This window comes from Ylistrum balloti, unplaced genomic scaffold, assembly GCF_031769215.1.
Source record: "Ylistrum balloti isolate Yb309-2 unplaced genomic scaffold, AGI_CSIRO_Ybal_v1 Utg371194, whole genome shotgun sequence".
Classification (NCBI taxonomy): Eukaryota; Metazoa; Mollusca; class Bivalvia; order Pectinida; family Pectinidae; genus Ylistrum; species Ylistrum balloti.
The window spans coordinates 559,990-587,505 of record NW_026782650.1 but is presented as its reverse complement, the minus strand read 5'-3'; the positions used below and the strand labels follow the sequence as shown (position 1 = coordinate 587,505).

Genomic DNA, 27,516 nt, shown 5'->3' with positions numbered 1-27,516 from the left:
AGTTGAGAGCTTGTTTTCAAACAATTAAATACATGAATTAAAAGGTAATGACATCACTGGAAATTTGTTAACATTAACAATTTTTAAAAATTTTTATCCGTACAGTGACGATGTAAATTTTTCATCAGATGGTAACTTCCTATGTTTCATTTACAAGCTGCAACGATTTAACGCCGTATTGAAACCGTCGTGACATCGGATTAAGAGGATTCAGAAACAGCTCGATATACATTTAAAGTTGCGATCCACTGTATTATATAACAGGACAGCGACAAGACGAGTTTGGTTGATATGATGTCATTATTCTTCAATACAGGTAACTTGTGCCATTGTCGGGGGATTATCTGTATTGTATTTGTTTAATGCGACAGCGAGTTAGATTCCAGCGTCGTTAGGTTCTCCACGATCAACACAAACGAAACATTTACTGTCCGGGAGGTCCAATGTAAACCTCAGCAGAGTTCAATATACAGAGCACAGATATCTAAATTACTATGATATTGTTCCGGAGTATATCAAATAAAACTCTGCCGAACAGAGTATTTTTAAATTGATCAGTGCACTGTTCATAACCAGACTAATCAGACATGCGATGCATGTACTTCCCGATTTAGAGACATTCAGTAATTTTCTTTACAGCTGCAGTGTTAATTAGAAACTAAACATGATCTGTCAAGTTCTTTCAGATGTAATTGTCGTGATCGAACTATGGGATATCTTACAAGTTTAAGACACATAATGGTGTACCAGGTCAGGGAAATGATACGACCCGACCGGAAACCTAGTTCCCAAACTCTCTTACCAAATTAACACTTGTTTGCAACAGGGTACCCGAGTTTAAAAAAAAAACAGTTTCTGGTTCACAGCTGTAAGTAAATGGTGTCTTCTGTGAAAGTCTTCGTTAAAGCAAGGGTCTTTTTAAAATGAATTTTACACATAAAACATGTTTGATTTCCAAGCAACCTTATCGAACAAGAGTCATTTTTTTGATAACTGGTATGGACACTTTCTGCAGCCATCTTATTTTGGTAACTGATGATGTCTATTTTAAGATTCGCACATCGCCGTTGTTCGATGGACCTGTGGGGTAATAAGTGACGTGCATGTACATGTGTAGATCAGGGTTTACCCGTGTATGTTTGTGTATCTCACCACGAACAGGCGTATGCCCTTGTAACTTGGTTCAAACAATACCCGAGGTTAACAAATATAAAATTGTCGATATACCGTGCTTGTATTAAAACTTCAATATACGGCTTTAGACGGCACCCACAATGACATGGCACCGTTTATGCAGACTTGCAAATCTTTTCAAAAGAATAAAATAGCGTATTGATAACGAGATTAAAGTATAATGTATAGAATTGATCAATACACATACGTACCAGCATTAGCCAATGAGACGAACTTTTACAGACTGGAATAGTCGACTTCGCCAGCGCGACACCACCTACGTGCCGACCTGCTCCACAAGGATACACCACTGTCAGCAAATTCGTACAGGTAAATTATTTAATTTAATATTAATTCACTTCTAATATATATTTCGGGCCGGTTTTCACTTTTCAAATGTTCCATTTATCCACTAATCGTAAATATTCTGTGAAAAACAATATAATGATATATTTCCAGTCTTCCTTCAAATGTGAAACGTGTGTCCTTGAAATTACAATCTATTGTAAATATTGTAAATGAAAAGTTACTGATACAAACTTTTAATTTCTGATATTGCATTTTAAGCTGTACAAGGTTTACTTTATTGTATGCAACATTTTAATCATTATCTTTTCAAAAATAGACATGCTTATTAGATATAAAATTACTTATGCAGGTATAGCGAAAATAGTCACGTGATTAGATACGACGGCCAGCAGTGGGTTATAAATATTGGGATTTTACCTTTATTTGCTTTGATCAGGAAAACAATCGTCTTTACGTTTCTCGACGTGGTTAAAAATCTGATCAATTCATTTGCAAATGTTTAAGATCACCTAGATATTTGTTCTTGAATATAACCAAAGGATGGCCTTGTACGTGCAACACCTCAAAGTCATTATAATAGAAAGATTTTTACAAATTTCTGGGCTTGTTTCTGCTAAGTCGTAAAATAAGACAGTTACCCGAAGCCTTACACACTATTTTGTAAACATAATAATTTCCAGCTAACTAGATGAACTAGAGAAAGATTGACAGCATATCATTGATCAAGTATCATGTAGACCTAAATCTTTACTAAGCCATCGAGATATTTTCATAAAATTTCAACTTTGAAACTTTGTTTTATTGCCTTTAATTGGCCATTTTATTGTGTGTATAAGCCTTTGTATTGAAAGATGCACATTGAAATTATCTTTTGTTTATTGTTGTCTACATTAGTTAAAATATATTGTCGAAAGTTCACTGAAGCAGATTAAATGCAAGTTACGTAAACGATAGATATCCTTTCCTAAATGGAACAATAGCTTTAAATACATCAGAAGAGTATAGACAATAGCTGACATATATACGTACAAAGTCAGCGACAGAGGCAGACCCATTCATCCAACATAGACATGTAAAGATTGTACAGGCAGATAAACAAACGCTTGGCAGTAAAGACCGACTTATTGATGTAAGATAAGAATGGCCAAAGTACTAGTCATAAACCGGGTATTTAAATGTTTTATTTGATAATCACGTGTGTATATATTTACCCTGAAACTCCGCTGCCACTGTCGGAATACACCTGCAAGATATGTTTAAGCTGATTTCGACAGAAAATAGCTTTTTCATTTAGTACTTTCATAATTTAGTATTTTCATACTACTTTACATTTAAAATTACAAAAAACTTCAAATAAGCGATTTTATTTGTAATAATGAACAAGTTTCCATACAAACATCATTAAATTTATGGACTATAACCGCTGAAAGTTGAAACTTTATTTACGCGAGGAGATTTTTTTTTTGCGTCAAGCGTAACGTCAACATCATGTGATAAAAAGATAAAACAGGAAACTCCTGAGGTTCCGATAGTCTGAATTTTTAAAAAGTGTTAAATAAATGTTGCAGGGTCAATAAAATGCAGGGCCCGTGTCATAGAATGTAAGATGTTGATGACACTACTTTGTCCCTGTGACGCGAGACAAAATACAGCGACTTTTATTTTAGCCATTGTTCATATATTCTCTACCTCGATTCCATGCACCAGTTGGCCGACCATTGACGATAAGTTAGAAAATGCAGTCTGACGGTGCAGATTGTGATGACGTCATAAACAATAGATAATGTTTATTACGTCATCACTTCAGTTTGGAAACCATCCGAATTTTATAGCTGGTCTTATTTGGATGCCCCAGACATTGGTAAAGTACAGTTTAAAAATATATATGTTTATATTACATTTACTATCTGCCGTTGTAGACTGAAACTTTTGTTTGTTTGTTTGTTTGTTACAGTTTTGTTTGCTCAAAGCATAAACAATCATGTCTCAAGATGATCTCTGGAAGAGACTGAAAAATGGTGAATCCGGCTCCTTACTAAAGAAACATTTGAGCGAAAAAATCTACAACGCTGTGAAGGATAAGGTCACTTTCCTAAAGGGCACACTAGCTGACTGCATTAGGTCAGGTAAGGTGGTGGCAATGCTGATTTTTTGGGGATGGTATGATTAAGTAGAATTTACTGTTGCTCCAAAGTTTCTTACTCCAACCACAAATCGGACGCCCTAAGTTTATGTGTGAAAAACAAATTGCATAATTGTGAAACTGCTAAATAGTAAGACTCGTATAGAACGCTCGGGTTCTCTTTCATGACAACTTATTTTTTACAAGCATTTATCGTAACTTTTAACCGGTGTACTTGGTGTTGCCCGCCATACAGCAATTCAAGATCCAGCAGATATCATTATTGGCAACCGTCGATATTGTTGTATTCCTTTGTGACTTACGCGGTTAGACCACATGATACACGAACTGGTATATTGTGTACGTTTGAATATTAAAGAAGTTATTCAAACGATGATCCCAAGGTATTTAAAAGGTGTAAATTCAATGTAAATTATAAGTAAGATGACTACCAATGTGGTAACAGGTAGTATAGATTCAGGGTGGAGATCTATTTAATATAACTGCGTTTACGTAGTAAACTAAAAATTTTGTAGATAGTCAAAAAGTAGAAAAAAAAAACATTTTTTTTCTTGGTATTCACAAAAACATACATTCAGATTTCATTTCCTTCATTGGTTACATGTCGGCAACGCACGTGTCTATAGTTCAGCAATGCGTTTCAACAAGTAGGGGTACCCGAAAAGGAATGCCTCTTATATTTTTTTCTTTCTTTTTTATTTTTTTTTAAAAGCCGACATTATCTTCAATATTTTTTCCATTTTATAAAACTAACTTTCCCATTAATCCCAATCACTTATCTGTCAGAACAAATTTCAGTAATACCTTTCATTGTTTAAAAACATTGTAGAATTTGTATTGTCGCATGACATCATTTTCCGTTTTTTTATAATTTCACTTTTCAAAATTTTAATGAATATGCAACATAGGAGACAAGGACAAAAGTACCTTATTTCCTGTTTAGAATAGTTAATAATTACTTTTATTTGAAAACAAAAAATATGCATCAAATGTTTCAAGTAGCGTCAGGTTACACGTGTATCAGGTGACAATCTTTAGTTATTGGTTGTATTTTGGTTTTAAGGCAGAAAACAAATGTTATATCTCAGCATGATGTAGAGATCACATTCCCCTTTAGCCAAGCAACTTTAGTCCACACGTGCTTGAGATAGAACCGTGGCTAGTTGAAGGTCAAGCGAGGACAGGGCATTCATCTTATTTCTGTACAATGATAAAAGTGATATATATGTTTTGTTGTGTGTTTCAGGATGCAAGAACTTAGAAAGTGGGTGTGGTATTTATGCTTGTGATGCTGAAGCCTACGATGTCTTCGCAGACATTTTTGTCCCAGTCATCAAAGACTATCACAAAGTGAGCGAGATCAGCCACCCCAATCCCAACTTTGGAGACATCGAAAACCTTGGGTTCGGTGACCTTGACCCATCTAAGAAGTACATTATCTCTACACGTGTACGTGTTGGAAGGTCGCTGGCTGGATGCCCATTTCCTCCTACAGCAACACTGAGGGTAGGTCGATTAAGATTGTGGAGGGTTCGGGGTGTTGGTTAACTTGTGAAGACTTCGAAAGCTAATGTTCGAACATAATCATGCATACAACTATTTTCATTTGGCATTCATGAGAACTATGAATGCAATGAAATCAGGATAAAGATTCGCACTTCAAGCTGAATCTTCCTTTATCCAGTTGTTATCCACTATATCCATGAATGCCCATTAATGTCCACTTTTCATAAGGGGAGGCAATCTCTATATGTTTACATCAATTACAAAATCCCTATGACATTGGCAGTGTATATCAGATATAGAATTTCTCCGAAACAGAGGTCACAAATCAGCTGATTTTTTCAGGTCTGACTGAAATGAGCCATACGATAACCTACTCAAATTACGAATGAAATGCTGGAGTCACTCGATATGTCATTATTTTTACCCAGTCTTAAAACCCTTAAAATTAGCCAAAATGTTATGTGATAAAGAAGAGTTAGATTCACTGAAAGGGAGATAACTTGGTAAATTACTACTCTGGTGCTTTGAATACACTTATCTTGAATATGCACAGGTTTATATTATATCGAACTTCGTTTTCAAATATGATTTATTTTCAAATAGCGCGGACATCTGAGATTTTTTGTATCCTGTCCGATATTGATCTTTTTCAGTCGAGGGTTGAAATTCTAAATCGAAGCAATTTGTGGCCGAATTTAAAAATTTGATATAAACACTTAATATATAAAACAAGAATACTTAAGAATTACAAAGCCTTTGAAATGAGAACAACTGTAAATTGTTATGAATGAATTGCTACACAGGACCGAATACAAATGGAAGCTAAGAGCAAGGCAGCGTTAGCGGCCCTGAAGGGAGAACTGAAAGGAACGTACTATCCCCTGTATGGCATGGAGAGAGCCACACAGGATCAGCTCACAATGGATCACTTCCTCTTCAACGACAGTGACAGGTAGTATTGTTTGTGCAAATTGATACGAATATCTTAAAGTTGTGATGTGTCACAAAATTTGAAAAAAATGTAGCTAGTAAAAACACGTGTGGGAGCACGGATATCATTCAGGAATTGTTAATAACAAATCTTCGGTACTTATCTATGTATATCGGGATAACTACCTATCCATTTGAGGTGCTACATAACAATACATATATTTACATTTGATCACCACAAATTCTCACAGATCTTTAAAAAAAAAACAACATATTACACAATAAACATCGTAAGAACAACGGCGAGTTCAACGAACATATACCGAAAGTAGAGTTTGGTGCCACTTGGGCGTCATTGACAACGCGAAGAGCAACAAAATAGTTCCAAGAGCAAATGATTATTTTCATGTTTTTGTTTTACTCTTTGCATTGATTACATCATATAACATTACAATTAGATATATTCACTTTACATTTAAATATAGATAAATACAAGCATTGAGGTCAGTCAACTTCATCTAGAGGAAATGGGCTGCAGACGTAAAGATTACGTATAGATATAACTGTTTAAAAGATATAACGAGTGAGTGACACCGATGATTTACCATTTAAATGGTAAATCATTTTTGTTTCATGTAATACAGTAGGAGTTAATGTTGTCTGTAAATCGAACAGGAATGCGGATTAGACATCCTGAAACGGAGTCATATACATTGTACTCATATCGATAGGTTATCTTACTTGTTTCCTACCGTCAGATTCCTGAGAGACGCCAGTGGATACGACGACTGGCCAGTCGGCAGGGGGATCTTCCACAACCCTAAGAAGACGTTCCTTGTATGGGTGAACGAGGAGGATCATCTCCGACTTATCTCTATGCAGATGGGCGGTGACCTTGCAGCTGTCTACAAACGATTAGTCACGGTACTTGTGATGTATTGAAATATGTCGATATTTTCTATGTAACCAATATAGCAGAAATCTTCTCTGTAAATCGATCTTGTTCAAAAATATTTTCTTTTGTTATAAATTTGAACATTTTCTGAGTTTATGATATTTTTATGAACCGTTGAATTATTGAAATTAATACATTCACATTCAATGCATTAATAGTACACAACATTGCTAACAGTAATCCAAATCGTTGCTGGAATATTTTCCATTGAAAGTTTTATTTATTATGATTGTTAACCCTGCAGGCAGTTGAAGCGTTGGGGAAAACTGAATTGAAGTTTGCCCATCATCACAAGCTGGGATTCCTAACCTTCTGTCCAACGAACTTGGGAACCACGCTCAGAGCCAGTGTTCACATCAGAATCCCCAAGCTTTCCAGCAGCCCCGAATTCAAAGCCTTCTGTGATCGCTATAACCTACAAGCTCGTGGTAAGGTTAAATATAGTTATTATGTTCAACACTTTTGATACCAATCACCTATGCTGAGGCTTTGAAGTGTCATAAAAAAGTTTCTCCTTATTTTCTAAAAATTCCCAGATAAAATTTTATTTTGGATTGCTTTAGATAAAAATGATATATCTCAATCGGTTCGTAAGAGCTAAATAGAAAATCTAGATGAGATTCCGGTTGGAAAGTTTTCACCTGTAATGGATATACATACAATTTAATTCTAATCAGTACCATTATGTGTGGGGATCTATTTAGTTCCCGAGTGATTGGAAAATGTTTTTGCCTGTAGGCATCCATGGAGAACATACAGAGAGTGTAGGAGGAGTGTACGACATTTCCAACAAGAGGAGACTGGGTCTGACCGAGATCGAGGCTGTACAGGAAATGAGAAAAGGCGTTGAGGCTGTGATTGCAGAGGAGCGGAAGTTGGACGGTTCCAGTACACCAGCACCGGTTGGCAGATTCGGACGAAAAGCATAAAAATTGTCCTCATTTCATGATGAGTCTGCAGATATTATGCTGGAACATTGCAAACCGTGTGCAAAAGAGATTTGCTGTAATTGTGCCAATACAGAACGTTTTATATGTATATATTTCCAGTGTGAATGAAATAACTTAGGTCCTCAAAATCTTGTCATTTTGTCGGCGAGCAAGACAATGACGTCAGAGCTTATCTTAATTAAAGTGTTTAAATGTTGTTAAAATAAAATACTGAGCTATGCTTTATTTTTGGCCCCTCCCAGCCCATAAAACACAGAGGGTGATGGGTGGGACAATTAGCAAGACAGGGGGTAACTGAGTGTAACACATTACGAGGAAATGAAGTACGACAGTAGGGAAGAGGTGGTGGATGAGACATTATAGGGAGGTGATGTAAAACTACATGGGACTAAAACTCCATTCATACGACGCGATTTGCATACCTCAGTATATTTTACACATATGTAAATTTACTTACATGTGCAATTTTTATCGGGAAACTGATTTGCTCATATGTAAATTCTGCACAGTTGAGTATATTTGCACCTGATCAGGACTAGGTGCAAATTAACGTTTTGTCACACCATCAACTAGGATTCGTTGTGTGTTAAACATTTTAATTGGTACCCCTGGTTTAGGGATGAAACCACCTCACATCACCGACCGTCGGGTCGTGTCAGTACTTTACATCCGTAGCTATATGTGGCGCCTGGACTCCCGAGGACCCAGCACCCAGGGGTATCCCTAGTTTTATTACTCTACACACTCACTCTCGCACGACTTCCTCACCTGTCACACCTAGACACGTACACGTCTCAAGACAACACCATATAAGGACAGAAAAAAGACATTCTACTGACTTGCCTGGAACACTTACCTACAAAGTGAAAATAACTGTGATTGATTACTTTCCCTGAAATAAAATCATTGAATAAAAATTATTCTCAACCACAGGTTAGTACTTACAAGCAAATACTATTGTTCAAAGTGCAAAATTAAACAAAACATTGGAAAATTTGTAACATTCCAGAAATGTATAAATGTAACATTTAAAGTGTAACATTATTCCTGAAATAAATGCATCTGAAATAAAATATCAACTTGTGCATATACAGTCTCTACAATAATACCCACTCATTTTCCACTATCTGGCCCACTACATAATCATTGTATCGGACCGGTCTACGTCTTTCTCTTGTCGACCTACATTCCTAAGGACTTTCTATTGGTTCTGGACTAATGACACCCTCTGGAACAGGGGAGACGACTTCACTGGGATGTGATTGTGGGGTCTCCACACTGTTACCAGATTTCGAACCAGGGGAGACAACTCTACCATGTACCCAACTCTGGCTCAACCCTGGATAACGTCCCTCCAGAACCTGACTCACTCCCAACTTCCATAGAATCCGACAAACTTGTAAACTTACCTGTTGATTCCCTACTAGTAACAGGTATGAACTCTTGAGCTCGAGGATCCAGTGCCCTACTCCAAGTGACCGGTCTTACACACTCAGTATCAGAATCCAAATCTGCATGCATACATGTTGTCGCAAATTATTTACTTCCGTGTGTAAATTTTGTCGTATGAACACGCAGCAAATTTACTTATGTAAGTATTTTGTCATGTGTATTGCATCAGTCTATATTTTAAGCGTTGTTATGGTTGTGTGTGCTTTGGCGGGAAAAATACGTCTTTAAACACGGCGCCTTTCAAACGACCAAACGAATTTTCAATGGTCATTCGTGCTCTACTTAAACGATAGTTGAAAGTAGACTGAGCTTCTGTAAGGGTAGATCTGTTGATGCATGGCTTCAAAGCCCAATCTTCAAAGGATACGCTGGGTCGCCTGGACTACGGGCATAGTACTTTCACCAAATGGCTTTCGCCACTATGAAAACAAGGAGCCATGATCTCCTTTGAGATAAATTTATGTCTCTAAAGATATAGCTGTGGTCGCAAACACCCTGCAAAAACAAGAAGCAAAATCCTTTCCAGTTCAAGTAGTCTCCATGGGAATGCGTAGGAGCTATGATGGGAATATGCAAGCCAGGGCCAAAGCATTTTCAAATTTTTCACAAATTTTTATTAATGTTTCCTATTTCATTCGAAAATTCTCATACCAATCTTCGTCCTTAAAGTCATTAAGTACGGTTCTGTCGTACCATTCAGTGTATCGGACTTTCCTTCTAGTTTCCTTGATTCGGGAACATCCAATAGCTAATCCTATGCCCAAATAGAAAGGGGATACCCTTTTTCTGTGAAAATTCACCAGTCTGAATCGGTCCATCTCCTTATTTCAAATAACAATTTGGGGATTTACTGATGGTACATAAATCTCTTATGAACGCATAGCAAATCAACTTTTCCTTATGTGTGTAAATTTATTGTAAATTTGCATATTTAAGCAAATTTTCGTCGTATGAATGGGTTTAAGACAAGAGGGGACAGTGTGTGACATTACCGGAGATAAAGTAAGACGAGAGGTGGATGAGAGTGACGTTATGGGGAGGTGAAATAGGACACGAGGGGACAGTGTGTGACATTACTGGAGATAAAGTAAGACGAGAGGTGGATGAGAGTGACGTTATGGGGAGGTGAAGTAGGACACGAGGGGACAGTGTGTGACATTACTGGAGATAAAGTAAGACGAGAGGTGGATGAGAGTGACGTTATGGGGAGGTGAAGTAGGACACGAGGGGACAGTGTGTGACATTACTGGAGATAAAGTAAGACGAGAGGTGGATGAGAGTGACGTTATGGGGAGGTGAAGTAGGACACGAGGGGACAGTGTGTGACATTACTGGAGATAAAGTAAGACGAGAGGTGGATGAGAGTGACGTTATGGGGAGGTGAAGTAGGACACGAGGGGACAGTGTGTGACATTACTGGAGATAAAGTAAGACGAGAGGTGGATGAGAGTGACGTTATGGGGAGGTGAAGTAGGACACGAGGGGACAGTGTGTGACATTACTGGAGATAAAGTAAGACGAGAGGTGGATGAGAGTGACGTTATGGGGAGGTGAAGTAGGACACGAGGGGACAGTGTGTGACACTACTGGAGATAAAGTAAGACGAGAGGTGGATGAGAGTGACGTTATGGGGAGGTGAAATAGGACACGAGGGGACAGTGTGTGACATTACTGGAGATAAAGTAAGACGAGAGGTGGATGAGAGTGACGTTATGGAGAGGTGAAGAAGGACACGAGGGGACAGTGTGTGACATTACTGGAGATAAAGTAAGACGAGAGGTGGATGAGAGTGACGTTATGGGGAGGTGAAGCAGGACACGAGGGGACAGTGTGTGACATTACGGTGAGCTAAAGTAAGACGAGAGGTGGATGAGAGTGACGTTATGGGGAGGTGAAGAAGGACACGAGGGGACAGTGTGTGACATTACTGGAGATAAAGTAAGACGAGAGGTGGATGAGAGTGACGTTATGGGGAGGTGAAGTAGGACACGAGGGGACAGTGTGTGACATTACTGGAGATAAAGTAAGACGAGAGGTGGATGAGAGTGACGTTATGGGGAGGTGAAGTAGGACACGAGGGGACAGTGTGTGACATTACTGGAGATAAAGTAAGACGAGAGGTGGATGAGAGTGACGTTATGGGGAGGTGAAGTAGGACACGAGGGGACAGTGTGTGACATTACTGGAGATAAAGTAAGACGAGAGGTGGATGAGAGTGACGTTATGGGGAGGTGAAGTAGGACACGAGGGGACAGTGTGTGACACTACTGGAGATAAAGTAAGACGAGAGGTGGATGAGAGTGACGTTATGGGGAGGTGAAATAGGACACGAGGGGACAGTGTGTGACATTACTGGAGATAAAGTAAGACGAGAGGTGGATGAGAGTGACGTTATGGAGAGGTGAAGAAGGACACGAGGGGACAGTGTGTGACATTACTGGAGATAAAGTAAGACGAGAGGTGGATGAGAGTGACGTTATGGGGAGGTGAAGCAGGACACGAGGGGACAGTGTGTGACATTACGGTGAGCTAAAGTAAGACGAGAGGTGGATGAGAGTGACGTTATGGGGAGGTGAAGTAGGACACGAGGGGACAGTGTGTGACATTACTGGAGATAAAGTAAGACGAGAGGTGGATGAGAGTGACGTTATGGGGAGGTGAAGTAGGACACGAGGGGACAGTGTGTGACATTACTGGAGATAAAGTAAGACGAGAGGTGGATGAGAGTGACGTTATGGGGAGGTGTAGTAGGACACGAGGGGACAGTGTGTGACATTACTGGAGATAAAGTAAGACGAGAGGTGAATGAGAGTGACGTTATGGGGAGGTGAAGTAGGACACGAGGGGACAGTGTGTGTGACATTACTGGAGATAAAGTAAGACGAGAGGTGAATGAGAGTGACGTTATGGGGAGGTGAAGTAGGACACGAGGGGACAGTGTGTGTGACATTACTGGAGATAAAGTAAGACGAGGAAGATGAGTGACATTACGGGGGAGGTGAAGTGAGACATGAGGAGGATGAGTGACATTACGGGGGAGATGAAGTGAGACATGAGGAGGATGAATGTGACATGACGAGGAGGTGTAGTAAGATATGAAGGGATCGCGTTTGACATTACGGGGAGGTGAAGTAAGACATGAAGAGGATGAGTGTGACATTACGGGGAGGTGAAGTGAGACAAGAAGAGGATGAGTGTGACATTACGGGGAGGTGAAGTGAGACATGAAGAGGATGAGTGTGACATTACGGGGAGGTCAAGTGAGACAAGAAGAGGATGAGTGTGACATTACGGGGAGGTGAAGTAAGACATGAAGAGGATGAGTGTGACATTACGGGGAAGTGAAGTAAAATAAGATGGGATGGGTGTGGTATGACGTGAAGTAAATTTAGAGGTGGATGAGCGTGAAATTATGGGGAGGTGAAGCAAGACAGAAGAGGTGGAGTGTAACACTACGTCAAGGTGAAAGGAGGCAAGAGTGGGTGAGTATGACATTACGGAGAGGTGAAGTAAGATTAGAGGATGATGAGCGTGACATTATGGGGAGGTGAAATAAAACTGCAGGGGAATGAGTGCGACATTACGGAGAGGTGAAGTGAGACAAGAGGGCGATAAGTGTGATACTACAGAGAGAAGTAAGACAGGAGGAGGGTGAGCGTGACATTATGTTGGGGTGAAATGAGACAAGAGGGGTATCAGTCACATTTCGGCGAGATGATATTGACTAACTCTCCCACTTCCCCGCCACCCCCTGGTCCCTAGGGGTCAAATTAACTTTCCGAATTAAAGAAATGCTAATAGACCTGCAATAATGCTTCAGACCAAATTTAGTTGAAATCTAAACAGGAGTAGCGTTTTAAGTATAATATTGTCTAACACCCCCGTTTCATGCTCCACCTATATGTTCCTAGTTGCCGAATCAAATTTGTGAATTAAGGAGATGATCCTACATCACTAATGATGTTTCGAACCAAATTTGGTTAAAATCCGCTGAGACATTAAGCAGAAGTAATGTTTTAAAGGAAAAAATAAGGACGGTGGACGATGCACGATAGCAATAGGTCATATTGACCCTTCTAGTCAGATGACCTAACAAGAGGGTATGAGTGTGACACTATGGGGATGTAAAGTAGGAGGAGGATGAGTGTTACATTATGGGGAGGTGAAGTGTTACATTATTGGGAGGTGGCGTAAGACAGGTAGGTGAGTGTGGCATTATGGAGTGATCAAGTTCGACAAGAGCGGAATGAGTTTGACATTACAGGGAAGGTGTAGTAAAACTACTACATCTGTACAAGTAAACCTCTTTTTCCAACTCTTACATATTGTAACAAGACACCTACGTCTGTAGAAGTACACCTCTGACTCCGACACTTACATATTGTAACAAGACACCTACGTCTGTAGAAGTACGCCTCTGACTCCGACACTTACATATTGTAACAAGACACCTACGTCTGTAGAAGTACGCCTCTGACTCCGACACTTACATATTGTAACAAGACACCTACGTCTGTAGAAGTACGCCTCTGACTCCGACACTTACATATTGTAACAAGACACCTACGTCTGTAGAAGTACACCTCTGACTCCGACACTTACATATTGTAACAAGACACCTACGTCTGTAGAAGTAAGCCTCTTTTTCCAACTCTTACATATTGTAACAAGACACCTACGTCTGTAGAAGTCAGCCTGACTCCGACACTTACATATTGTAACAAGACACCTACGTCTGTAGAAGTACGCCTCTGACTCCGACACTTACATATTGTAACAAGACACCTACGTCTGTAGAAGTAAGCCTCTTTTTCCAACTCTTACATATTGTAACAAGACACCTACGTCTGTAGAAGTCAGCCTGACTCCGACACTTACATATTGTAACAAGACACCTACGTCTGTAGAAGTACGCCTCTGACTCCGACACTTACATATTGTAACAAGACACCTACGTCTGTAGAAGTACGCCTCTGACTCCGACACTTTCATATTGTAACAAGACACCTACGTCTGTAGAAGTAAGCCTCTGACTCCGACACTTACATATTGTAACAAGACACCTACGTCTGTAGAAGTACGCCTCTGACTCCGACACTTACATATTGTAACAAGACACCTACGTCTGTAGAAGTACGCCTCTGATTCCGACACTTACATATTGTAACAAGACACCTACGTCTGTAGAAGTAAGTCTCTTACTCCAACACTTTCATAATGTTAGACATTTACGTCTAATACAATTCAATCTGGGACTTTTCTACTTGAAAATAACACTGACTTTTTCATTGAAAATAAAATCTACATTGCTTTATTTTTATTACCTCGCAGTGAATTAATTTCCGGGTTGAAAAGGTTCTTCTTGAGACGAAACAAAAAATGTTTATAGAATAATTTCATTAATATAAGTAACATAGTGATTTGGTATAATTATTAAGACGAGGCATTTGATTAAACGCCATCAACGGTTTCTTGTGATACGTTGAAATGAAGAGATTTATCAAGACGTGGCCTGTCACTTGGTCGCTGTTAGCATATTTTGCGAACTTTCATCTTTTAATATCTTGATAAAGTGGAACTCGTGTTGAATGTTTAATGCTGTTTAAACAGAACAAGTAGATTCAATGTTACCACAGATTTAGAATGGGGATTAGCCATGTTAAGGCTGTCTCGTACTACGTGCAATATAACTCGATACTACAGACTACTGTGGGTACTTGTAGGTTTGTGCATATGGCCATCTATGACAAAATCCATATCAGATCAGCGTTATAGGTCCTATCTAACTTGCTGCTGAAGTGCTAGACTTCGGACGCTGTTTGGGTCTATCTCTTAAGAAATTACTCAGTGGCGAAAAAGGCACGCCTGAACAGAAAGAGATAACTTAAATGCTAGAAATTTGTTAGAAACAAGGTTATCAATGGCCATAAACTTGCTGTAGATTTAGTTTGTTCATATGTTGTCTCTTGGTACTTCTATGCCTACGTTATTTGTGCGTCTTGCGTCCTAACACATTTGGATCAGTAGCTTCAAATCAGTCAGTCTTCATCTTTATGTGTTTGTTACCATTTTTTTTAACTTCAATACATTTTCTGTATATTTATGCAAAATTTTCATACTTGTATTCATTATAACTTCATTACCTAGTTTCCACATTCTCTTAGCCACAAACCTCGGAATGTGATAAACCGTTGTTACAAGCTGAAAGTAGCCGATAACGTCAGGATATCAGATGATGTCGGGCAGTGCTGAATAATCACCATGTCCAGTTGTTTTGATGTTGAGGATGTGCATAAGATTGATCATAGATGAAAATCTCTCATCTTCATACGGCCGGTTATACAGTGAAACCTCGCTTAAAGAACAACTTTGGCCATTACGCTATTAAGACCAGTCCTCCATCACACATCTCCAATCCTCCCCACCTAAAAAAAAATAAATAAAAAATACTCTTTTGTATGCTTTATGATTAAGACCTCACTACCAGGCTGAAGATTTCCTGTCAGTTAAGACCAGGTTCAAAAAGTCTGAAATACTGGTCCCAATGAATTTCACCTCACTAATAAGATCGGCACTGCCCCTACAAGTCACAAAGATCCAAAAAATATAAAACGTACCATTAAACGATATTTAAGTGACAGATTGGATTCTCATGAAAAAAAACGGACTGTTTGATGGCAACGACATGCAGGATTACAAAAATGGATACAAGTGACTGTAAGAGAAGTCTGTCCGTGTTTGTTCAAACTCGCCATTCAGCCCACCCCCTTCTCCAGAAAATTCGAGTCCAATGGAACTACCTAAAGTAGCCATACATTTTTTGCCACTTTCTTTACTTTTAAGAATTAGGAAATGTTTTAAACAAACAGGTTGGCCAAATCAAATATGTTCATAGAATGATTCAGCTTTTTATTTCTCGGCGTTGTCAACCTACCATGTGCTTTGGCTGTTATTTGGTTTTGGCGGGAAAATGTGTTACCGGTGACGTCACAAAGGAAAACGTCACAGTTTTTACTACGTCATCGGCTCAGCAACAGTCGCTTTGTTTTCATTCTGTGAGGTTGTGTACATAGAAACACCGCCGTAGTAGAACATTCCTTTTGTCTTTTGAACATGGCTTCTTTAGAAGAGTTGTGGGGTAAACTGAAAGCAGCAACCGATTCTAAATCATTGCTTAAAAAAAACTTGACCGAGGAGATATACAATGAGTTAAAAGACAAGAAGACAAGTTGTGGTGGAACACTGGCAGAATGCATACGATCAGGTAGGCACTGTAATGTAGCCGTTTCTAGGAAACAAATGTAGAATCTGAAAGTGAATTTGAATGAGACTAGGTCTAGGGGGATCTATGATTATCAAATGCAAACGGCTTATAAGCTCTGGTTTACTCTGAATCATCAATTATAAAAGTTATTTTTAATACTTTAACATCGTTTTCAAACTTTAACACAAATGATACATGTAAAACAAATTGTGTTCCACATACAGAATTAAGGTATATTTGGAACTAGTATTTACTATTTAAAGGTCAAATTGTTATTTCTTAAAATAAGGCTATTTAAGGGTTTCATTCAAATTTGGCTAACTGTCAGCAGCGCACGTGTCTATAAATAAAACCGGTAGGGGTACCCAATCTGAAACTTCTCTCATATTCTGTTCTTCTGTAGAAATAACACAGCTTTGATATTTTCTCCATTTTATAAAAGTTAAATAACTTTCTAATTAATCTTAGTTATTGATCAATCAAAAATATCAATTTCAGCGATACTTTTTATTGCTTTAAAACATGATTAAGAAAACATGGCCTGTTAAAAAAATACCTCAAATATTCATAAATACATGATTTCTTGTTTCGTATGATTGATATTCACTTGTATATGAAAGAAAATCAGAACAAAAAAAACAGAACTAGTAACTTCTGTTCAACTTAGTTCATCTACATAAAATATGCCAAACTAAAAATTGTTGAAACGAGGATGAAGTATTAGCAGGAGAAATAATAACATATTCGTTCAGCCTGTTATGCCTGTAATAGACTTGTTATAATGTTGGTCATAAATACAAATTTAGTGTAGTATGTACTTAATATTCCTAATCATATAAAAAGACATTTTGTACAAAACTAGAATTGTTTGATTTATTTGTGTTCAAGTTTGACAGCAGCGTAAATCCACAGAAAAATAAATTCTGAATGAATGATATTTTGAAAATGGTTTATTTATCAATTTCTAACCATGTAGTCGGACCCAACATTTCCTTGAGACTTGACTATATTGCCATAAAAGCAGTGAAAAATATATATAGGCAGGAAGCTAGTCCGATGGTAAGTGAACTTTTTTGGAAATATACCTTGCTACAGTCTGACAATTAAACAATAATTTAACCGGTTTCCGATTTTTCTGAAAATTTCGCCAATTTCGTGCAAAATGATACGTACCGAAAGTGAATTCAATTTTCCCGATGTTATTTCACTACAGGTTAGTAAGAGTTATCGCTCTTCTCACACCCGCTCGAGTTTCTAAAGTAGGAGGTTACATTAGTACGTCACAGGAAACGAAGTATAATTTATAGATGTCTTTTTTTATTATTATTATGTTTATTCAGGCAAAGGCATAATAAAATTACACATTACAAATATCACATTACATAAGCAATTCAATAACAATGAAAATCAGTAATAAATTATTGTGGATTTCTTAAAATTATTAATTATAAAATATAAGATATCACAGAATTTCACATACCTTAAAACATCACAGTTTAAACTAGTATCGCAGAAATTAAATTACACTATGCTTGCAAATCTTCTAAGTAAAATAGTTGAAAATTTTAGAAATATCAATAAAAAAGAGAGAAATTAGATAAAACCAGATGAAAATGCCTTTGGCCTTGGGTTACCCATAAAGCCTATAAAATAGGCTTATTTCCAATGGGGTCCATTTAAGGTGTAATCATTCCGGTTGAGATGTAAAGCCATGGAAAATGAGATTGAATTAATTTTCGCAGCATTAACTATAAATGAAACAGAGCACTACATTTGAAAGAAAATTACATTTACATAGAAGATATGAAAACAAATACTGAAAGTGAATAAAATGTTTTGCCACATTTCAGGGCATTTATGAAAAAGGATGGGATTTGAAGAGATATTACATAATAATATAATATGAACAATAATATAACATCACTACCCGTTTAACCAGACGCAAAGAAGTGGAGGTTGAGCTCAATAGTAGACGAAGAGGTTGTCAAATTCGCCTTTTGATTGTAGCATCAGAAATTGTTTTACTTTGTTTTTTAAATGATATTTATTTTTAGAATTTTTAATATTTTCTGGAAGGGAATTCCAATCTTTTGCGGCCGAAGTAGAAAAGGAAGAACTTTCTATGCTTTTAACGTTTTTTATTGAGAAGTTCATCGTTCCAGATCTAGTACCAAAACAGTTTTTGTTTAGAGAGTAAAGTTCATATAAATATTGTGGACATTTACCATTATAGATGTTAAAAGTATGGTTGAGGCGAAGTTGACGGACCCTTCGTTCTACATTAAGCATGCCTAGTTTTTCTAATTCAGTGACAGTGATCCTTGTTCTGTTATCAAGGTTAAGAATAAAGTCTAATTTGTTTATCAGAATGATGGCCGAAATGGAGGGAGCTGTCTCTTACGGGAGAAAAGTGTAATTTGCTCATTGTTTTAAGCAGGACTCGGAAAGAAAAAACCTCAGAGCAAACAGGACATAATATACAAATTGTTTATTGCGTTATTCAAAAGTTTAAACAGCAGGGGTCGGCAAAGAAAGCCACACCGTGAGGTAGGCCAGAATTATTCTCATGTTGGGTACCCGTGAACTTTGTGGTATTGGTAAAGCTGGTAGCAAGCGTTCTCTTAATGATACAACCCGTACTTGTACTTTCAATAAAAAAAACCAGAAAGTGTCCAAAGCTACTTTAACAAAGAAAAATTAGTGAAGAACATAGATATTATATCTATGGTCAGGAAGGACGTTTGAATTCGTGATATTAACATAAAAAATTGGAGTCAATCAAATAGATACAAAACTTTTAAAGAATTAAAAAAAAAGTTATTTATAGTGATGAATGCAAAGTTGAAATCAATTAAGAAAATCGTGTTATGGTGTGGCGACCACCCAGTGAGGAATGGACTTGTAGAAGCCCCGGCTGAGGGATACGTCCGAGTTTAATTGGGGTTGTATTACATGACATGGTGCGGGAACCTTCACCCTTATTACTGGTAATATCAATGCTGAAAATCATATAGAAATACTTTAACATTTTCTATGGCGTGTAATGGCTCTTCATTATGTAGCGGTATGATCAAAACCGCGGGTGTCATTTTGTTTACTTTTATTTAAAAAAACAGAGAGAGAGAGAGAGAGAGAGAGAGAGAGAGAGAGAGAGAGAGAGAGAGAGAGAGAGAGAGAGAGAGAGAGAGAGAGAGAGAGAGAGAGAGAGAGAGAGAGAGAGAGAGAGAGAGAGAGAGAGAGAGAGACAGAGAGAGAGAGAGAGAGAGAGAGAGAGAGAGAGAGAGAGAGAGAGAGAGACGTTAACACATAACGTGCATAAATGGTGCACAGGATAGCACAGATGACACTACATAATTCCGTCACCACAATAGCAGATACAAATGCCAGAAATATTCAGAGACAGTCTTACTGACAAATGAATTCAACCTTTCACTTGGAGAGTTAGAATTCGAATGTACCGAAATACTAAGGACAAATAAACCCACAAGACAGAAACTTTCAACCTATCTAACAACTTCGTCAAAGTCCGTCAAGTGTCACATGTCCAGTCCGTAGCTGACCACAACTCACGTTCATATATACAAAGCGTGAACAAAGAAACCTACTCGCGCTATACTCGGTATACGTACCGGTATACATTAAAAGGCAAAACGTTACGCGAGTTTTATGAATAATATACAAAACAACCAATTCAGTATATTGTACTAAACGACAAATAACTATATTTATATCCCAAAGAATTTGACAATCAATATAATAACTTAATAATTTTGACCCTGTTACAATTACCCCAATAGCTACATATTTCAAGATGACAATGCATCCGTGCACAGGACTCGTATATTTAGGACATTTTATTGAAGGAATTTACATCAACGCCATAGAATGACCAGTCCGGAGTCCTGATTTAAATATTAGCCATTCAATTCATTCAGCACGTAAAGACATAAATATCCTTACATAACACTCAAAATCTGCATAAATCTATAGCAAAACGTGATAAGGCAGTGAGAAAGACTAAAAGAAGCATAACAAATTACGATGTACGTGATATATATATGTGTATATATAATTATCTATCACGATTTTAAAATTCCAAATTCATTATAACTAATAATGATATTATTCTCACATTTGGCACAACATATATGTATATGTGCCTGATGTTTTGATGTTTAAAATTATACATCATTTTTTGTTTTTGTTTTTATTATTACACAGTTTTGATATTTATCTTGAGGTCATAGTCTGCAGAAAGTGTTTTGACAGTTATTTTGGCGAAATAGGGAACCCTGTCGTACATCCATGGTTGCAACTCTGAATAGAGTCACATTTCATAATTATTGTAGTAAGACATTTTTTTTCTCTTTGAAAAATTCTTGAAATTAGTACTGGAGTTAAAAAGGGCTCTCCACTGTTGGCTTTACCTGTATTGTTTGAAGTCAAGAAGTTAAAATTAATTTTAAAAGTAAAATGGCAATAACTCTTACAAAAATATAAGTGGAACTTGATCTGCATCTTATTACTCAAAAATATATCAAACGCGTATTCATTGTCATTATCTATTAAAAGATGAATGAATGGAAACAAAAACGAAAAAAAAAACAAAAAACGAAATTATGATGAATGTATCAATAGCATAATGATGGAAAGATGAAAATACTGCCAAAGGCAATAGTACTTCTACATACCAAAGTCGTAACATGGTAGGGGCATTCAAAATGATATCAGTAAAGACAGTTTAACGAAATGAAATCCTTGAGTGTTAATAACGTACATTACAGGTTGTGAGAACACTGACAGTGGTACGGGAATATATGCTTCTGACCCCGAGGCCTATGATACATTTGGTGCCGTTCTCATGCCCGTGATCAAGGACTACCACAAGGTCGCCGATGTCTCCCACCCGGCCTGTAACTTCGGGGATGTAGATAACCTCAACTTTGGCGACCTTGACCCCGAAAACAAGTTCATCGTCTCCACACGTGTGAGGGTTGGCAGGAGCCATAAGAGCTTCGGTTTTCCTCCAACATGCAACAAAGAGGTACATACCGGCAATCTTGAATTTCGGCAAACTATACAAAATGTTGCAGTTGATATGTTTAATGTTATTCTTGTATTATATTGCATTTTTCTGAGTAGCGTTCATTAAATGTACTTATGTGTAGACTCCTTTAGAAAAAAAAACAGCTACAGATCAAATAATAATAATTCCTGTGTGTTGCTTAATACTTGCATGTTCTATGAACGCCTTAAATGAATCATTTGGTGTTTTCTGGTGATTACAGGATCGTATCAAAATGGAGGAAATGTGTAAAGCTGCACTGGATTCTCTGGACGGGGAACACAAAGGCACATACTTTCCTCTGGTGGGAATGTCTGATGACGTCAAACAACAGCTTACAGCAGACCACTTCCTGTTCAACGATAAAGACAGGTGTTGTAGTATCAGAAATCCTAACTTAAGGAAGTTAGTTTGCCGCGTTCAAAACTCAAAATGGGCCAAATGTTACTCCTCTTGGACGAGTTATGGTCGGTCACATCTGGCCACATTACTGACAATATAGAATTGTGATGTAGTTGTGGTGTTCTGAAAATATGACGGCAGTTGGGTATCTTAGCAGGCATCTTAGTGAAATGAAGTTAAACATGCGTTATAAATCCTTATGTATTGCAGCCAAAATGGTATATCTTTACTAACACTCTTTTGAGTCTGTAAAAGTGTATAACAATCAACTTCCTGTTCAAATTGAGCAACATGTCATAAAGTTACGAAAACTTCGCCGAGTGGCGTAATAATAAGAAAAAATAAATAGTGAGGCAAATACTACGGCTGGATGAAGAGCGACATTTTCCCCATCTGTTCCGCAATATGTTTCCCCCTGTTTCGTTCTGTTGCTAGATAATGACGATGTGTTAGGGACGAAATAACAAAATGGTACACATCAGTCACCTTTTACGTAAAAACTTTATATTCTCCACATGGATGTATATTTTAGGATGGAGTGAAATGTCAACAGATGCCGGAATCGGTAGGATATCCCCACAATACCATTCACTAAAACGCCGAATTCGTCATAATTATTCATTTTGAGAATTGCTTGACAGGGTGATTTTAGAATTTGTACCCAAAATGTCGCTGGGAAAACTAAGAACACAGCTGGCGTGTTTCTAGTTATCGACTCGCATATTTCCTACACAATCACTAGATCAATAACCTTCATGCCAAAAAAGTAAAATCAGGTGTTAAGCAATATTTCGTAACATAGTGACCCCCACGAACGTTTTTCAATAAACTTGAAATGGCGTCAGCCGTTAACAGAGGTGGTATGAGGGGTAGTGCAATGCATTATGGGAAAGATAAGTTTTAAACGGAATCATTGCCAGTTTTACGATTGCCATGCAATATTGGCACCAAATTACTGTTCCACTTATATATAGGATCTTGCACGAGAAGAAAAAGGGACATTTCTTCGTCAAAATTGAAGTCATTTCTGCTCTATATCTATGTTCTTCTTTGTTTATCACCATGCTATTGGAGAGTTTGTAACGTCAATTCATTATCGAAACCTGAAATCATTATTTTTTTTCAATGCCTGCGCCAGGAATCGAACCCGGAACCCCTGGCTTACCAGTTTGACGCTCAACCAATCGAGCTATAGAGAAGTTCCCGGCGACTCCTTTCAAAGACCAAACACAGACAAACGACTAACCGCCAAACCAGACGAGACAATACTGACCGTTACCATATATGGAACATTACAAAACAACTGCACACCATATTAACATAACAATACACAAAACGTATGATGTAGATATACAGACAAACAAATAGACATTTACAAGTCCGCGCGCAAATAACGCTTACCAGTTTGACGCTCAACCAATCGAGCTATAGAGAAGTTCCCGGCGACTCCTTTCAAAGACCAAACAAAGACAAACGACTAACCGCCAAACCAGACGAGACAATACTGACCGTTACCATATATGGAACATTACAAAACAACTGCACACCATATTAACATAACAATACACAAAACGTATGATGTAGATATACAGACAAACAAATAGACATTTACAAGTCCGCGCGCAAATAACGCTTACCAGTTTGACGCTCAACCAATCGAGCTATAGAGAAGTTCCCGGCGACTCCTTTCAAAGACCAAACAAAGACAAACGACTAACCGCCAAACCAGACGAGACAATACTGACCGTTACCATATATGGAACATTACAAAACAACTGCACACCATATTAACATAACAATACACAAAACGTATGATGTAGATATACAGACAAACAAATAGACATTTACAAGTCCGCGCGCAAATAACGCGTACCGATTAATGCGACAGTTATAAAATATACTAAATGAAATCAAACACCTATTAATTAACTTTATTAAAATGACAGATTTTACACATTGTTACACGAGCATCGTAAAACGAACACATTTTAGATCCGCGATGCTTACCATCAATAAATACTAATCGGTACGTTTAATTTATAATGTGTCTATACATGGGATGTTATCATTTCTCAGTAGGCTTCAAATGACCTTTCTTCGCGTGTGTGTATTTTCATGGTGTATTATGAAGTTCAAGCAAACGTTGTTACTTAGTAACTTAATTTAGAACCTTTAGGCTTTTCCGTCAAACGCTTGTTTCTCGATTACTCTAACAGTAACAGTAGATCTATATTATATCTTTTTTTCACCAAATGTCCAGACTTTGTATAATAGATGCTGACATTGACCATTGCAAGGTTTCTGAAGGCCGCTGGTGGATATGACGACTGGCCGCACGGCAGAGGAATCTTCCACAACCCCGACAAGACCTTTCTCATCTGGGTTAACGAGGAGGATCATCTGCGAATTATTTCCATGCAGATGGGTGGTGACCTTGGAGCTGTATATAAGAGACTTGTCAAGGTTTGTCCATCAAATTTTACTGTTGATCCCAATATCTAAATTTGAATGTAAGTCATATACTGCAATAAATTTAAGTTTTGATGATCATTTTTTTTTAATTCTGAAAAGGACACATTTAATAGATGTTTGAGCATTTGTTAATTATATAGAGTAAAATACTATATTGATTAAGGAAGGTCAGTTACACAGTTTTGTTGTATTCAATAGGCTTTTGTCCGATTTGGACTTTCCTTTAAATTTGACGTCAATCTTCTGTGTATGTAGTCTTGTCCCCATGACTACGATTTTGTCACGACGGATATGCGATAAATGTTATTTACAGTATTTTGAATTACACATGTTAGTTAATGTTTAAAGTTACAACTGCATTGTCACGCAAATGTATCTATTATCAGAATAAATGGAATTTGTGCATTTTGGTTCTAGCACATGTTGTTTTAACTTGACTGCATTGAATTTGTGTCTGTACTTCACACTTTTTTCAGGGGATCCAAAAAATGTCAGAAAAACTGGAGTTTGCCCGTCACGACAAACTAGGCTTCTTGACATTCTGTCCTACCAATCTTGGAACAACTCTCCGGGCCAGCGTCCATATCAAAATCCCTAAGTTAGCTGCTACTCCAGAATTCAAGGAATTTTGTGATAAATATAACATCCAGGCCAGAGGTAATGCTGTTGTTCTAGAGCAATGTATTGATATAATTTAGTAGTGGAAGTGATGCATTATGTAATACTGATGTTTGATGAAGAAATTGTTATTATGTGCCCCTTTTTTATCCTAACTGTTGTTTACGTACACTGTAAGTAGGGAAAACCACATTTGGAAACAACAAAGAAAATACCGACATTTTATCGGAATCATAATTCAAACACAAAATATATTTACACGGAGGCTCATGAAAATTCAACAAGAATTACACCAGATGTGCCAGAAGAGTAAGCGTTTTCTGCTCTTCGACAACACTCACCATGTAAATGTTGGTCAATCCACGGTGTCAAGTTTCTAACTGAGAACATCGGAACCACCAGGTATACTAACGAACATTAAACACGACCAGCTTCAAACAACTGTATCGCACAAAGAAATCGTCACTTGTCGACATCTTTGCTTGACAGTCGTGAAACAGGAAAAAATCGCTACAATATCGATTCAACTGCGAAATGTAAACAACATAGATTGGGGATGCAGGGATGTTTCTGTAGAATAAAGAAATCGAAATCATCACACTTATGATACAGCTTAGTGGAAAACAGTCTCTGTTGGTTTCGTTGTCAGAAATGATTGAGGTATGCGAATGATGGGAGATGGGCATATTCTATGAACATGGTAAATAAAGCTCTTGTAATCGAAAGACGAGACGTCAGAAATATATCTGAAAGTTGAGTTCTTATGAAAGTCACGAACAAAGAGACGTCAATGATAAAACCGTATCAAATGAACAGAAAATCGAATGATGCCATTCTCTGTTCAACAGTCACCTGGGGCAATATATAAAGAATACATGGTTAGTGTCGTAAGATATAATCTCTATTCTGGCGAGGATGATGAAAGACAAACTGGCGAGCCACTTATTTTCTCGCACCTCAGGGATATCTCGCGTAATACCCATCCCAGATCTGTCTAGTTCCGTTAAAAAATAAGTTTTTCACTGTAAAATGTATTGTATTTTCCATAAACGCGGCCTACATTGTTAATGCGGCAATATCCAAACGTTTAAAAGTTGAGAGGTTGGGTGGGTAAGTTGAGGCTCCCACGGGATACGCCAAACTCTGATGAAATATTCAGAGTCTTTGGTGCGAGAGTAAAAATCTATTACATATAACTGAGCGAGATCGGGGTATCTATCTCGGGCTAAGGTCCTGTAACATCCTAACCTTGGCTAACGCTTCGATTGGAATTGTGTTACAGGATCTTAGCCCTCGACTGAGATACCCGATCTCGTATCGTTACAGGTAACATATTTTATAAGTCTTTCTGTCCCGAGCCAAAATGCATCTTATATTTTAAGACACTGACCATGTTTTATATTTGTCCTTAAACATTGATTGAAAATGAGACTATTGAAACTTTAAAAAGTTTTGTTATCCAATCTGTGTTTACCTGACATTGCAGTTACGCTGAATTTTGCCTGATGACGAACGCAGGAACAGTTCCAAACTTCATCGGATATAACAGCGATTTTATCGAATTTTCATTAGCCAACTTGTTAATTACAACATGTAAAATCGCCTATTTTAACAACTGTTTATATTTCTAAACGTAATATTTCAGTAAATTCAGAGAGTAATTCTGTCGAATTATCGCACGTAGTTAAATACAGCTGTTTTCCGTCACTGTCTAGTACAGCATGTGGCAGGTGTATTCCGATAACGGCAGGACCAGTTGCAGGAAAACCTTCATTATCCTATACTGAAATAATAACCTCCATTGTAGGTATCCATGGAGAGCATACAGAAAGTGTTGGAGGAGTGTATGACATCTCCAACAAGAGGAGACTGGGTCTGAGCGAGTACGATGCTCTTCAGGAAATGAAGACAGGCGTGGAAGCCGTGATTGCAGAAGAGAAAAGATTGTCATAGATTCCTGGTGCAGGTGTAGATGGTCAATACTCGGATAATTATCTGTCCATCAAACATGCTCTTTAATAAAAATATAGATATATTTACATTTCCTGTTTATTTTCTATGTATGAGTTTCAATGCCACAAAGAGATGAAATTGACATAGGCTTACTACTACAATGAACAGCTTCATCATGCTTATTGAAAATGAATCAAGTGACACCGACTTGAATAAATTACTGTAGTTACTGCACAACGAACCATTTTTTTCTTCTTTAGCTCCATTAAAGAATGGTACGGATTCACACCATTAAGACACCCCGATTAAATATATGCATTGTCA

General features: G+C 37.7%; 1 protein-coding gene across 1 annotated transcript; it reads left to right on the top strand.

The window, feature by feature from the left end:
- The first annotated feature begins 3,437 nt into the window (after window positions 1-3,437).
- On the top strand, window positions 3,438-27,193 carry LOC132561305 (taurocyamine kinase-like). The gene is made up of 12 exons (XM_060226026.1): window positions 3,438-3,608; window positions 4,872-5,131; window positions 5,935-6,083; window positions 6,820-6,985; window positions 7,261-7,444; window positions 7,755-7,922; window positions 16,545-16,682; window positions 21,467-21,726; window positions 21,971-22,119; window positions 24,447-24,612; window positions 25,098-25,278; window positions 27,047-27,193. Exons 1-12 carry the CDS (start codon window positions 3,464-3,466, stop codon window positions 27,190-27,192), a joined length of 2,112 nt encoding a protein of 703 aa, XP_060082009.1. The 5' UTR covers window positions 3,438-3,463; the 3' UTR covers window position 27,193.
- The last annotated feature ends 323 nt before the right edge of the window (window positions 27,194-27,516 follow it).